The sequence below is a fragment of the Papilio polytes genome, unplaced genomic scaffold (assembly GCF_000836215.1).
Source record: "Papilio polytes unplaced genomic scaffold, Ppol_1.0 DF822067.1, whole genome shotgun sequence".
NCBI classification, from domain to species: domain Eukaryota; kingdom Metazoa; phylum Arthropoda; class Insecta; order Lepidoptera; family Papilionidae; genus Papilio; species Papilio polytes.
The window spans coordinates 3,545,221-3,559,658 of record NW_013527137.1 but is presented as its reverse complement, the minus strand read 5'-3'; the positions used below and the strand labels follow the sequence as shown (position 1 = coordinate 3,559,658).

At 31.7% G+C, this 14,438-nt stretch overlaps 1 protein-coding gene across 1 annotated transcript in view; it reads right to left on the bottom strand.

The window, feature by feature from the left end:
- Positions 1 to 4,047: 4,047 nt before the first annotated feature.
- LOC106107332 (protein yellow-like) overlaps positions 4,048 to 14,438 on the bottom strand; it is a 30,376-nt gene continuing 19,985 nt past the window's right edge. The window contains exons 4-8 of the mRNA XM_013288146.1: positions 13,788 to 13,935; positions 8,593 to 8,779; positions 7,617 to 7,811; positions 6,980 to 7,112; positions 4,048 to 5,763 (exon numbers count right to left, since the gene is read on the bottom strand). Coding sequence (XP_013143600.1) covers positions 5,662 to 5,763; positions 6,980 to 7,112; positions 7,617 to 7,811; positions 8,593 to 8,779; positions 13,788 to 13,935 — 765 coding nt within the window. The 3' untranslated portion in view covers positions 4,048 to 5,661. The remainder of the gene's footprint in view (positions 5,764 to 6,979; positions 7,113 to 7,616; positions 7,812 to 8,592; positions 8,780 to 13,787; positions 13,936 to 14,438) is intronic.

The window sequence follows — 14,438 nt, the reverse complement described above, 5'->3', positions numbered from 1 at the left end:
TCACGACTACTAAATATGAAAATTACATGACATTTTTTTTTCAACTATCAAAATTTCAAAGTCCAAATAAAATCTAAAAAAACCTTGTTGGAAATCGACCTCTCACGACATTGAAATCATATTTCCAACGGCACCGAACCACTGGGTCGTTTATTTATGAATAATAATCATTTTTTATTAAATTAAGCGTTTAGGAAGTTCAAACGAGCATTACTAATAAATATTGTGACCGGTTTCAAAAACGATTCTGATCTTTGTAAAATAAGAATTCGTATAATTTGTTTTAAATTCATAACCATCACTAACGTAAATGTCTAACAGTGTAAGGAACTGGTAGTCTGTTAATAGCTAATAGAAATTACTACACACATCGTAGTGCCATTCTTTTAGGAAAACAGAAGTGTTATCTGCAACAGAGCGATTTGTAACAACCTTTTTGGATAGTTAAATAAAGTAAATACATAACCAGGCCAACGTTCACTATTTGGTGATAGTCACTCAATTTTCTACAGTTTTTGCACCTTTGCACTTTCTTGTTTTATCTTTTCATTTCTTTTGAACATTTTAGATAAAATCCGTTATAACAACAAAAACGTTTATAAAAACATTGATAATGGTTTGTTGACATATTTGAATCTTTGAACTAACTGTATATATTTAAAGACGAGACAATTGCATTGCATAGGACAGATTCAGGATATGCGATATATATTTAATATATCTACATTGTCCCTTTTTAAAATACCTAAAACATCTTCCAAACTCAGAGTAGGTTAATGCTTACTTAAACAGTCTAAAAGTGTAGACTTTTCATTTTTAAATGTATTCTAAAGATATCTCTATTTAATTCATAATAATTAGAAAACAACCTCTATGTAAAATAGTATCCTATTGTTGAAAAGCGTAAGATAATTATAGTATCCGATATTTTAAACAAAACATAACAGTGTGTCTATTATAAATCGAAAATTGCAATGGTATTATTAAATTATAAGGAGTAGTGAAGCATTAAGTTAATAACTCAATATTTTAGTTAAATATTATCTGAACAATAATCAGATATAATTAAATATAAACATTTAACCTGGACGGTACGATCACGATAACCAATTATAATGTTTTGAACGACCTAAATAACTTAATCTACAATAAAGAAACAAACAAAAACCGCGATTATTGCAGTCGATCAGGCATTTAAGAAATAACAACATTAAAATATAAACAGAACAATAGAAAAATTAACTACAATTAAAACAAGCAGATGTAGGAATGCTCTTCCCGAAAGAAACAAATGAAAAATGCGATCTACTTGTCATCTTCTTAATGAATTCTCCCTCTATTATCTGAATTCCCTGCTTATTCAAATAAAAAGTCTTCCAAGGCTAAGAAGTCCTGGTCACTCATGTATAAACACAAGTCAGAAAATGCGCGTAGCCGAGGCTAATGGCTAATGTAATTAAATACAAAAGAAGATTAGACAATTGCTTATATTGTTATTAAAAAGTAAGAGATCTTATATTGTTATTAAAAAGTAAGAGATAATATTTAAGATAATATTGAATACTTTTAAAGAAATAAAATTTTCATTTTCATATTTCATTTCAATTATTAACAATTAATTACGAGACACAGATAGCTTCACTTCAATATGAATCTGCGTACAAAAATCACAAATTGTTAATTTTCATGTCACTATACTAAACACAAGATTAGTAAACAACAAACTGACAAAGTCAATGACTGCTAAAAAAATCGATCGATAGCGTAGCGAAACAATTGACAATCACAGGATGCATAGTTAACCCGAATAACCAATTTGTTTCATGCCTAACTTTCGACATTATTTCTATACTATAGTACCTGTCAGAAAGGTTATTTCGCCTTTTTATTGTATAAAAAATTAAGTGATAGCACAAATTATAACCTATTAAATATGCATTTGTGCTTTTAATAATCACATTCTGAATTACTTTTCTATAATGTCATTTTGTATCTTAACACAATTAATTTTATTTCGAAAGTACTAAAAAGCAATTTATGTAGGTCCAGTAGCTTATTAGCGCTTACGCAAAATTGATTAAGCTTTTTATAGTAATAAAGCTCTATCATAAGAATTTTAATGACCATGTTAATGATGTTTTAACACTTATTGGCATGAAAAGCTACAAGACTTTGTCAGGATGACGTTAGATTTAAAGCAAATATTTATAATAACAATGTATTTGAATAAACAATAGAGATAATTAATTAATATTACAACAACAGCACATCGTTTGACTATATATTTGTCTTAAATAATAAAATACTTAACATATAATCACGATCTCTGTAAAGGTACTTAATATTATATTAAACAACTAGCTTTCGCCCGCGACTCCGTCCGCGTGGGATTAAGAAAAAATAATAGTGAGTAGCCTTTGTGTTTTTCCAGAGTATCCTCTACGGCTATGCCTAATTTCATCGAGATCCATTCAGCCGTTGAGGCTACAAAGTCTAACAAATATTAATCCATCCATCCATACATACATACATATAAACTATTACATTTATAAGATTAGTAAGATCTAAATAGCGAAGTTATTGTCTGTAATTTTCTAAAATAACAGTAAATATTTATGTGTTAGCACAGATAATCCAATACCATATAAGTAGATATAGGTTAAAAATAAAAAAAACATTTTTTTGTGGTTAAACAAATTCGCAATGCAATTTTGCATCATGAACACATGAGTCGATTCTATTACAAAGGACAATTCTGATTGAGCCAATTACTAACGTATTCTCAGAAATATTTCATGCAATGAATTGCACGTACAATCACGACTAAAATTAGGGATGATCATAATTTTATGATTATATTAAATTATGTTAGGCGCTAAATTACTTACATAAAATAAACAAAGACAATACATCCCCAGGATTTATTAAGTAAGTTCTATAAGAGAGCATCCTTAAGTTTTAATTTAATCTATCACTAACTGAAAGTATAATTTTTAAGCCGCTTAGAATATCGTACAGCGGGGATCCCCGTGTTAGCTTTACTTGGAATTATTGTGAAAAAGCTAACGAACTAACAGCATTAAGCCAATAGCCATAAGAGATCATCTACGCAATCTTAGCTTGTATTTACTTCACACTAATACCATATGACGTTATTCTTAAGAGATATTTGATCGGGAATTCTATCTTGGGATAATGACGTCATAGTGGAACACCACATGTTTGCTAAGTCACGACCTCACGATGTGCGAGTCGCGTCTTGCAGGTAAACATCGCTCATAATATTTGCACTGGGTAATGATGAACACGCAGTAATATTAATATTTAGTTAGTTACTAATAATTAAACATTGCCAGCTCGGACAGATGATTGTTACCTACCTCGTAACGGCCGAACGAATCTGGATGAAATTTACAACAGAGACATTACAGTCTGTAATTGTGCATAGACACAGTTTGTTTTTTTTTTTAAAAGAAACGGACAAAGTTGTGACAATATTATATGTAGGGAAACAATAAGGAAGACGCTATTTTTTCATTGTTAATCTCAAGAATCCTTTACGTACCGTATGCGTACGACGTAAATAGGAAATTATGCTTTAAAAACATTAAATTAATATATGTATATCTTTTTTCCTTTATAAGTTCTTGCATAAGGTTTCGTGCAAAATTTATCGTCTATAAATCTTTCAAATCGTCAAGATTAAGATCGTAATAAAGATTTTAGTTTTAGTTGTCCTCAACTTACATTATTGAATAATAATCGCCAGTATGGATCTTCTGTAAAATATGACTTTTGCAGTTCCAGTTTGTAAGGGCTGACGACCAGTTTTTTTTTTTTCAAGAAAGTAAATCTTACTGATATTATAAATGCGAAAGTTTAGATGAATAGATGGATGTTTGTTCGAGTTTGTAGCCTAAACTGCTGAACAGGTCTCTGTATATGGCATAGATGTAGAAGATAGTCTGGAAGAACACATAGGCTATTGTTTTTTTACTTCCACGCCGACGTAGTCACGGGGTAAGCGAGAAGTTAATAAAAATATAATTTCACGGTTTTACAACATTTTATTCATATGAAGAATCGATATACATTTCACCTAGTGTATAACTATAAGTACTATTGAGAGCTAACATTTTAATTGCCATTACATTCATTATGTATCTATATAATAAATCAATAGCAATATTGTAGGGTAACTATTTACAAAGCTTATTACGAAATAAGTATAAAAAATAAAAAAAATCAAGTATACATTGTAATTTTACATTCAGTAGAAGCAATACAGAATCTTTAATTTCCTTTAGTACATACTCACTGGTTAAAAATAAATTCTTCTAGAAATAGGTAACTTATAAAATACAAACCCTACGCACTCAATTGTCATGGTAACCAACATCAAGGTACATTATTTAAAAATAAAATAATCGCATGTTTATTGAAATTATTTTAATAACTTAATAATTCGACATTATCCGCAAGCTGCCGTTTTTCAAGACATTTTGTATAAACCTGGCATAATATAATTTTATTATTATCTATATCTATTTCACATTTTAATTACTGGCTTCCTGTTACATTTTGTTATATTTATGGCTAAATATGTTAACAGACGATGTTTTAGAACACGTTACCGAAAAATAAAATTGACTTAATTGGAAAAAAAAAATGTTTGGATCTGTAAAGGATTATAGCCTTGATCATAATAAAGATTATTTATTAGGTATAAATTATTATTAAATAAGCATGCATCACATTTTATATGTATGACTAAAACCACGTCAAACGAAACTAACCTAAAACCAATCAAGCGAGAATACAAGCACTAAGTACCGAAACAAGCATGACAGTTACATTTTGTTACACATTGTTTTACAATTGGAAGTGTAAACTAAAATAAACTGACTGCCATACTAAAGGATTCTTAAGTCATCCCTAAGCAGCCAATTACTGTTGCTTTTGTGTACTATAGATACACTAACGGACTGCCTTAGTAACAAGACTGAGTGTGGTTGGTCATGAAAGTAAAACAATACGATACAATTTTCCAAAACTTGTTAAATGAAGCAATAAAAAATAAATAATTAATTCTTAAACACGAAATGAGATGACATATAAGAATACAAATGGGGTAGGCAGAGAATAGCAAAGCCTCTTTTATCGAGATCTTAGTTTTTTGATTTAGTACTGTAATGTTATAGTTAATTGTATAGACAAATATCAAGTTGTGTACTAAAACTGAAAAGAAATTAAGCTGTTATTCGTTTTATTACTTTCTATTTTGTAGGCGTTAGGATCAAATCTCTGTCTACCCCGATGCACGGACGTGATTATATGAAAATTATAGAAAATAAAGTTAAGTATAACTGCCGCACTCATTGTCATTCAATTAAATTATACAGTAAATTGTAGATTTAGTGTTACACTAACTGCTGCATTCAGAGTCTTTAAGCGGGACTACCTCTTAGTGTAGATTTTATTACTTACTCTAAATGCAAGTATTTAGGTAAACGTTAAATGAATTTGAGTGTGGCATATGGTTTTTAAAACATTTAAAATGCAGGGTCGTTTAAATAGGATTTGGGCATACTACTTTAGGGGTGCCAGAGTGAATTTAGTAAGCGTCTGATTTGGTTAAAACGACCCTGTGTAATTGTTGGCTCAGTATTGCGTGGCGTTGAAGTGCGTGGCAGCGCGTCGCAGCACATGCGGCTGTAGACTCACGTAGGCGCCGTCCACCACACGCACTATCCTGATGTTAATCTGTAAAAATACATTTATATTACAATTATATATATTTATAATGTCACATAATCATAAATATATTTTGACTTTATCCTGTTTTTAACTTGTCCAGTTTAATGATTTGTTTTGGTAATTCCTGTAATTCAATTAGTTATCATTGCTTCGTTTATTTATTTATAGTTGACTATAATCGCAATGATTTAAATGAAGTTGGTATGATCTATGTTATTGGTACACAAAATAACACGAAAAATAGAAAACCAAGACTAAACACCAACTTCCAAATTGGAAGTTGGAGGAAGGACAAGTAAGTACAAATGATAGCTAACTTATGTGTATACATACATTACGTACGTCATGATAATAAAAACTACGTACAGAAATGCGATGCTTTGCAATAATATAATGTTGTCACGAATACAAGTTCACATAACATTGGAGTTTCCGAGACCTCGTTGGCTTCAGCGATAACTGGCATTTAGGGTTGGTTCACATGCCGTAAAATAAAAAGCATCACGCTTATAACCCATGACGGTAGACAAATATTAACGATAAGAACAATTCTAATACATCTCTATATTTTTAAACGTGTACACTTTTTTTTTCACTTTCCTATAAGTTTCTTCTGGACAAGGCCTACGAATATTGCAAGTCAAAAATCTTAATTCATTAAGTATGCTCGCATTAATTTTATTTGTCAAGTGTTTAAAAAGTTCACAACGATGTCCACAGTGTGTATAGCCCTAAAGACTAATAACCTCTTTGTAAATGATAAAGTAGTCATTACATTGCACATTGTAATATAGATTTTACATCGGAAATCCGCCAATTAAAATAAACAAGTATTAATTGGGTTTCTATTGTCATAATATAGATATCATTTACCCTTTTCTTAAGTAAACATAATACGAGTATGGATGAATTCTGAGACTCAATTAGGTCAATGCATATTAATAAGATTTTGGTAAATATATATTTTCCTCCTAAAACCATTATTGAATTGGATACAATGGAGAATTATCCGAGGCACGACGTCAATTTTAACTGATCAGCCGAAATGTACAATACATTACTAATTACAATTACGAATGTAAGCAAAATTGAGCACTGTGCAGTTTACACAAGCTACAACTTAACCCGTCAGTTTGTTGTTATGACAAATTTTCGACGTACATTGTGATGATAAATTGGCATTTTTACGTAATGGGTAGGAAATAAAAATCCTGGTCTGTACCTCGTGTTTAGAGATAGTTCGCAAGAAGTACTTCTGGAATCTCGAAGAAAGAGCCCATACTGCGCCGTTGTCGCGCTCCGCCCACCGCACCTCCGCACAGAACTGCAGTTTCTCTGCGTCCTGCGCCAACAACCTGAACAACACATGATATGTAAAAGCAAAGAACAGGCTACATATACGACAATTATAAAGACTTTAAAGAAATGTATAGACTAGGCATAGTGAACAATTTTTTTTTACCGGTAATTTATCTGACAGGTAACATATCAGTTATCAAGTTTAGTACGCCACCTCGTGTCCTTGTATTGACATGTAATAAAATGTTTTAAAAAATTATAATAAGGTCCAACTATTATATTTTTTTAAAATAAAGTAAGCAGAATAAAATGTAAACATTTAAATAACAATTAAAACACCTGTTGACAATTAAATTGACATATGGTTTCCAGGCTGTCGACAGATAGCGTTAGTGATGATTATGCGAAAAAATGTGAACTGACAACTATGCTTACTCTATACATTTTTAGAATCTCATTGGATGATATTAAGGAGGAACCTGGATTTCTAAATTATACTCCGGTCCGAAAAGCACTTGCAGCACCAACGCTCTTTAAAATAACTACTCGTTTATTTTTACCTGTGAGAATTGGTGATGGGATTCCAAGCGACGATAGCAGTTTCAGTCATCGGGCTGAATATGATAGTGTCGTCTCTAGGATCGACGGTAACGCCGAGACCCTGCGAGGATTTGCGACCCACGAGGTTGACTGGCAAATCCGCACCCTCCGCCAGAGGTCCCGCGGATAGTACCGCTGTTGACACGCTAAATAATCTGCAGAAAACATAGACATAGTTAATTTTATTAGTTTCTTTTATTGATTATATCTTTGGGCATAAATACATCTAAGGCTAATGACAATAGTTAGAAAGTATTCAAGAATTCAATGAAAAAACAACGGAATTGTCTCTGGTGCCTTAATAAAATAAACATCTGAATTATATGTAAGCACAATATGTTGTACCTATGTCCGACCTTTATTTTGTAACAATGAAATTAAACAAAAGTGATTAACATGGTAGGTATTGTTATATTTTTCCGGAACCGACAAGTTTCAATGTCATTATAGGAATGCAGTCTCAATGATAATTATGTCACTTCAATTGTTCTAAAATAAGGTATATTTTTATCTACTTTTATTCAGTTATCTGAAGGTTTGAAATGATGACTGTTGACCTAGTATCAATTTTCCTGTCCCCATTTTTATGCAAACCAAGTACATTACGGTGAACATGCGCAATGTGTAGAAATTATCTTATCATGTAATTTCCCTAGCCCTGCTTTCAATTATCATATCATTCGATTTGCAATAGTTTCCCTTTCTTTATATAGATGTTGCCCTCTACTAGTTATCCTATGTTAAATAAAACAAAATCGACCATAAACACCTAGAATATCAAAGAAACTACCAAAACATTGTATTTTCATTCAAATTATGTTGAAAAAATGACTAGATTCTTCATATATTGAACTGTTCCGCTTTGTTAAATATCTTATCTACTTTAAATTTTGAATACATAACACGTTTCTCATAACCGTTCCTTGTTTTTCTCACCTATCGGTAGCGAGTGGTTGGTAGTAAAGAAGTCCCTGTGCGGGGGAATGCGCCAGGCCCACGACACCGTCCATTAGAGTGAACTTCTCGCCGGTGATGTCTATCTCACCGAGGTTAGGGTCGGGATACATTGACGCGTGGGTTACTCGCCATGCGTTGTCGCGACGGCTGTCGTACACGATGATACCTGTAAACAAGAATATAAATCAGTGTAAACTAGTACTAATCACTTCAGCTACATACTTTGATACTAGAATGAGAGAGGAAGTGTTCCTGATTTAGAAAATTTAGGAAAATAATTGAATGAAAACATCGCATTTACGCAATACTCTACGATCTTGTTACATAAAAAAAAACATTTCTCGGAATCTCAGGTTAATTTAATTGGTTTACAACCGCTCTTACGTCATATGAAGAAAGTTAACTGTGAACAGCCGCTCTCGCGAACTACAATCAACTTACCCGCGATAATAATTCGTGTCAAGAACATAACAATTATTTTAGAGGCCATACAATACCTAAGGCTTTCCAACTATTATGTGAATATGACAATCAGTTACGTTATGCGTTAAGAAATATGTAAAGAAGCTGAAGGTAATGTCCTTATTGTGCTTAGATATGATAAAGAAAACAGTATTTAAATTTAGGATATTTATTGCTTTAGAAATATGTAAAAAATCTTCATAAGTTTCTTTGCAATGTGTGAACGTGCACATTCGCAGTTGACGAAAGAAATCGGCAAACAAGAAATCCGTTTGTTTGTTGATTCGCGTGTTAAAAATTGATCAAGAGATAAACCTTATATCGACACAAATAACACAATTATGTTTGTGTAATACGGACAATTGAATCGCATAATCAATTACTTCATATGTACAATTGACTACTGTTCTATTGTTATCTGATATCTAATAACTTCTCACGGGAATAAACTTTTAAATGCATCTGATTTTCTCATTAACGGTAGTAGGCCTCACAGTCGATAGTCGATTAGGCTTGCCTAATGATATTAAAGTAAGATATGTACTCGTATTTATACGACGGAAATCCTAATAAATTTTATATTGTGGTTAATCAAATACATACTTTATTATGTGAATATTTTAACCGATATTTAAATTAAATAGTACATGATACCCGAACCTAGTCTTTACAGCAAACTAAAATGTTCTGAATACTATTTCAACAAACATTAACAAAATGAAAAAAAAGATTATGTTCCCATTCAAGCAATATTCAATACCGCAAATCATTGTATTTTTAAATAATAAATGACCACAATTATGTATGTTGTATTAATCTATTAATATAATAATAGGGGCGGATGTTCAGTAACCATTTACCAGTAATCAAGGAAAAATAAATTCTTATTTTCCATGCGTTTAGTTTCATAGAAATTTGACAAGGTAAGCAACATTTTTCCAATTAACAGGGGAGTTACCGCAACTTTTTGTTAAACGTTTATAGATGCTCTAAATTCTTTCGTAAAGTAAAATATACATATCATATTTCATGATAAATATAACAGGCGGATTACCAATTTATTTGCTAAATCAGATAAAGGATATAAGTTGAGAAACACGGTCAATTAAATAGAAAGCCGCAATCGGTGGAGTCCCAGCTAAATATTGTAATATTTGCGATAAATTGATTGTGATATAAAGCCTGCTACACACGTTCAGTTTCTGTACAGTGCGAACGTTCAGATAAATCTAAGAAAGTAAGAACTATTAAGTCCTTTGCCTTTAAACGTTAAAACTGAGTGTGTAGAAGGCATAAGACAAGTGAACAATTAGTTCTAATTATTCAGATGATGTACTTCACTACTCGTATTGTATAATATTACATTAATTACAAAAGAAATAAAACTGTAAAAAGTGGATTGATACCAATAAAATAGCACACTTCACTACATTTTCCGTATGAAGATGTACAATATATGTTAATTGCTGATTTATGCAATTTTTTAAACCGTATGAAGTTGTTTTGTTCAATAGAGCGAAGTTAGATCGGTTTTTATGATTTTTTGTTTATACGAAACAATACGCACTTAATTAACTAATTAAACTGGATATAAGTAAACAGTGAAGTCTGCGGCGTATTATTCGCACAAGGACCCTGAATCACATTATTCTGGAGTACCAGAGTACAGCATAGACTAAAACCGTGAAGCCTTTCCACAATAAAGTACAAAAATCTTATCACCTTGCCTAGACTAGAAACTCCAAATGTAATCTGTTGAATCCACTTAAGAGTTGTTTATATTTATAGTACGAATCAAGTTATATTAATATTTCCAATGTCAGCCACCGCAATTTTTATAAGTAGTATTGTATTAAAATTTTGGAAGGGTTCAAAACATCCTATCTTTTTTACAGTTAATTAATTATACGTTTGGTAAAAAAAACTATCCTTTAATTCGTTTAAAAGAAAATAACATTGAAGGTAGTTTAATTAAGATTTTGTAAACATACAGTTGCAGTATAAATAAAGTATTTATATTCCATTCAAGTAGAAGTAGTAAATAATGATGCGGTTTTCTAGAGTTGTATTGCGGTTAATGTATTACAAATGTAGCAATCAATACTAAAATAAGTAAAATGTATACATATATAAAATAGGTTAGTGTTCCAACAACTTCATTCCAATCGTACTCTATAACGAATTAACTATTCGGTAAACCTTAGCTTATCTAAAATTAAGTGACTATTGCCCATGATCGTGTATTGGAGAACATTTAGATGAGCTGAATATACGTTGCCAGCCATTAAGGAAGGACAAAGGGAATCTTAGCTTGTTATTAAAAAGCTGTTGCACGCGACTTCGTTCGCGTAAAATTAAAAAAATATAACCTATGTTAGCCAATGGTAGCTTTTTAATGGTGAAAGAATTTATAAAATTGCCTAAGTAGTTTTTAAGTTATTTCAATACATTCAAAAATACTAATCTTTATGTTTTATTTCATTATTAATTATAGATTCACTATTGTCAAACCACGAATCTAAAGTCGGACATATTGCATAAAAACTAAATCATTTGTATCATGTTTCGTTCAAGTTTGCGCGTAAAAAGGTGAAAATGGAAACGCACCAGTGGCTCGCAAATTACGATGTCAGTATACATTCAGTACATAACATATTAACGTACTTACAACCTATTTATCAGAAAATTACTCAAAGCACATCATTGTTGTATACTTATCGGAAATTAAGACATTTCCCACTACAGCAAGTAGTTTAGAATGTATAATGTTCATAAGTTATCCATTTTATATACTTACTCGCTTTCGCCCACGACTCCTTTCGCGTAGGATTAAAAAAAACTGAGTATCCTATGTGTTCTTTCAGATTATAACCTGCATCTATGTCAAATTACATCGATATCCCTTCAACCGTTTAGGCTACAAACTCTAAAAAACATCCATCCATCCATTCTAAACTTTCACATTTATTATATTAATAAGATAAGATTAGTAGAAGTAAGATTGTACAACACTATATTGGTGCCGTATTTTACGTTTTAGATAAACCTCTCTAAATTCTAACCTTAATATATATTCAAAAGTCTGAATTAATCGATTTAGAACACAGTTTTACTTTAAGATATAATAAAATTAAAATTAAGAGACAACAAGATAGAAAAATAAAATATCGGAATAAACAACCTAAGCGAGAAGTTTAACATCGTAGAAGCAAGAATAAAGAGTGTTTAACTTATTAACTGTTGACCATATAAATTATAACACGGCCGGTTGAAGAAGGACCCCCAACGGGTTCGAAACTGTCGGTGCCTACACCTAATGTTATCACGTGAGTTTAGCCGTGTTATAATTTATATAGTATAATGTCTTACGAAAGTTTTAATAAGTTAACTGTTGACCAAATCATTTTCTAAATTTAATTTGACAATTAAATGATTTATTAGTGATATTTTCGTACTCGTACATATAAGTTGTTCTTGCTTGTAAAATGTAGTGATTAGTTGGTTGGTTTAGATGTCACATTAAGAAGTATTGGATAGTTCAGGCCTACAGATGTGTTGTTAGGTGTGTTCTAATTGGCAACACGTACGATAAACTGGTATGAGGTATTCCAGCTATGTCTACGGCATTTTATTACTTTTGTTAACCATGTATGCAGTTTCTCTATTTTTTATAGTTGCTATTTTGCTGCGCCTTTTAAATAAGATTACTAAACGATTATTTCGACTACTGCAACAATTTTAGCAGATATTTTGAAATCTTTATTAAGTAAATAAAATTATTTAATAATTGACTTCTCTGTTTTATAATTATTTAAATAATTTTTATGTAGACTTAAGTTTCATTAGCATTTTAATTAACTTCGTTATTTAAATATATTTACCAACATCACCTCAAGTTTCAGGCGAATATTGCGGCGCCTTAAAAGGTTCGGGTTAATAAGTAAATTGGTGAGGTCTCAAGTAATAAATATAAATCAATTTCGTATAAACCTTATCAAATATATGAATGCGTATCTGGATATATATGAGAAACTTTTTATGTTCATATTAAAATGGTTTAAGTAATCTCTTTCGATATAAAAGTCTTGCGTCACTTTGCTCGGAATAGTTTTAGGTAACTACTGCCTTCTCTTGTTCTCTAGCACTAGTCTACTAGAGCCTGGTCACTGCAGACTCTACTAATGTTGAACAATAATATCCAATATTATAGATGTTATAAGACAGTGGAGCTTGTGTTAAGTCATCAGATTTTTATATATAAAAGTTAAACTCCCAAAAAATCTGCGTTTACGCATTATAATGTGATTCATCAAGGTACAAGAACATTAAAGCCTAACAGTACGAGTATGAATAACGTACACAACGTATCATTAGGACGATATTGCGAACATACCTCTCAGCTTTACCACATATGTATTTATGAAGCAACGATATATTAAGTAAACATTTGCATTTTATCGTAAAGCTGCTAATTTTTGCTATACAAAATTGGCAAATATAACTTTGTATTTTTTATCAAAGATAACTTCACACGTGGTTATGTTTACAAGAGAGCACTATTATCGTTTTTTACATCTAATATTGAGACATATAAAGCTTTTTATTAATATTAAAAGCCAAAAGTACAGTCTCATTAAATAATTGGAATGATCTAAACACTGAGCCGGCTCACAGAATCTTTGTATTTGAGATACGTAGAATGTGTAAATGACCTGGGGTAACAGTGTCGCTGATGTAGGCGAAGATGTGGTCGCAAGTAGCCGCGAGGTGCGGGTTGGGGGCGCGCGTGTCGTCCAGCACTAGGTTGGTCAGCAAAGAGCTCGGCCGAAGCAACTCCCGTGGGAAATACACGCTGCGCACCTGAAAACAACCACCACTTATATTATAATTTGTATCTCGTATTGCAATCTCGTAAGTAAAAACTCTAATAAAATCAAGTCATCATCATCATCACCATCATCATCATCATCATCATCATCATCATCATCATCAGAGGCACTACAGCCGCGGGTGAACCAGAGCCTAGTCAGATAATTTTTTCCTATCTATCTCGGGGTTTTAGTTTATAGCCCTTGATGCTGACATTTTAACATCTCGTTCGACTACAGTGACTGATATTAACATCAAGTGTAGTGAATATTTGGAAAGAATGTACACTAAACTTATGTACAAAAAAAGTGCATTGCAAACAAAATGACATCCATCGTACAATTTAAAATTCGAACGACCGCCATGTTACAGTTCTGAGGCAGTTTCATTCAATGATAATGGCGCACTGAGTACGAACATTGCAAAAGCAAACCGCACCCTTTCCAATGTTATAGAGAATGACCTCGCCACTTTTAGCTGCCATAGAACTTATA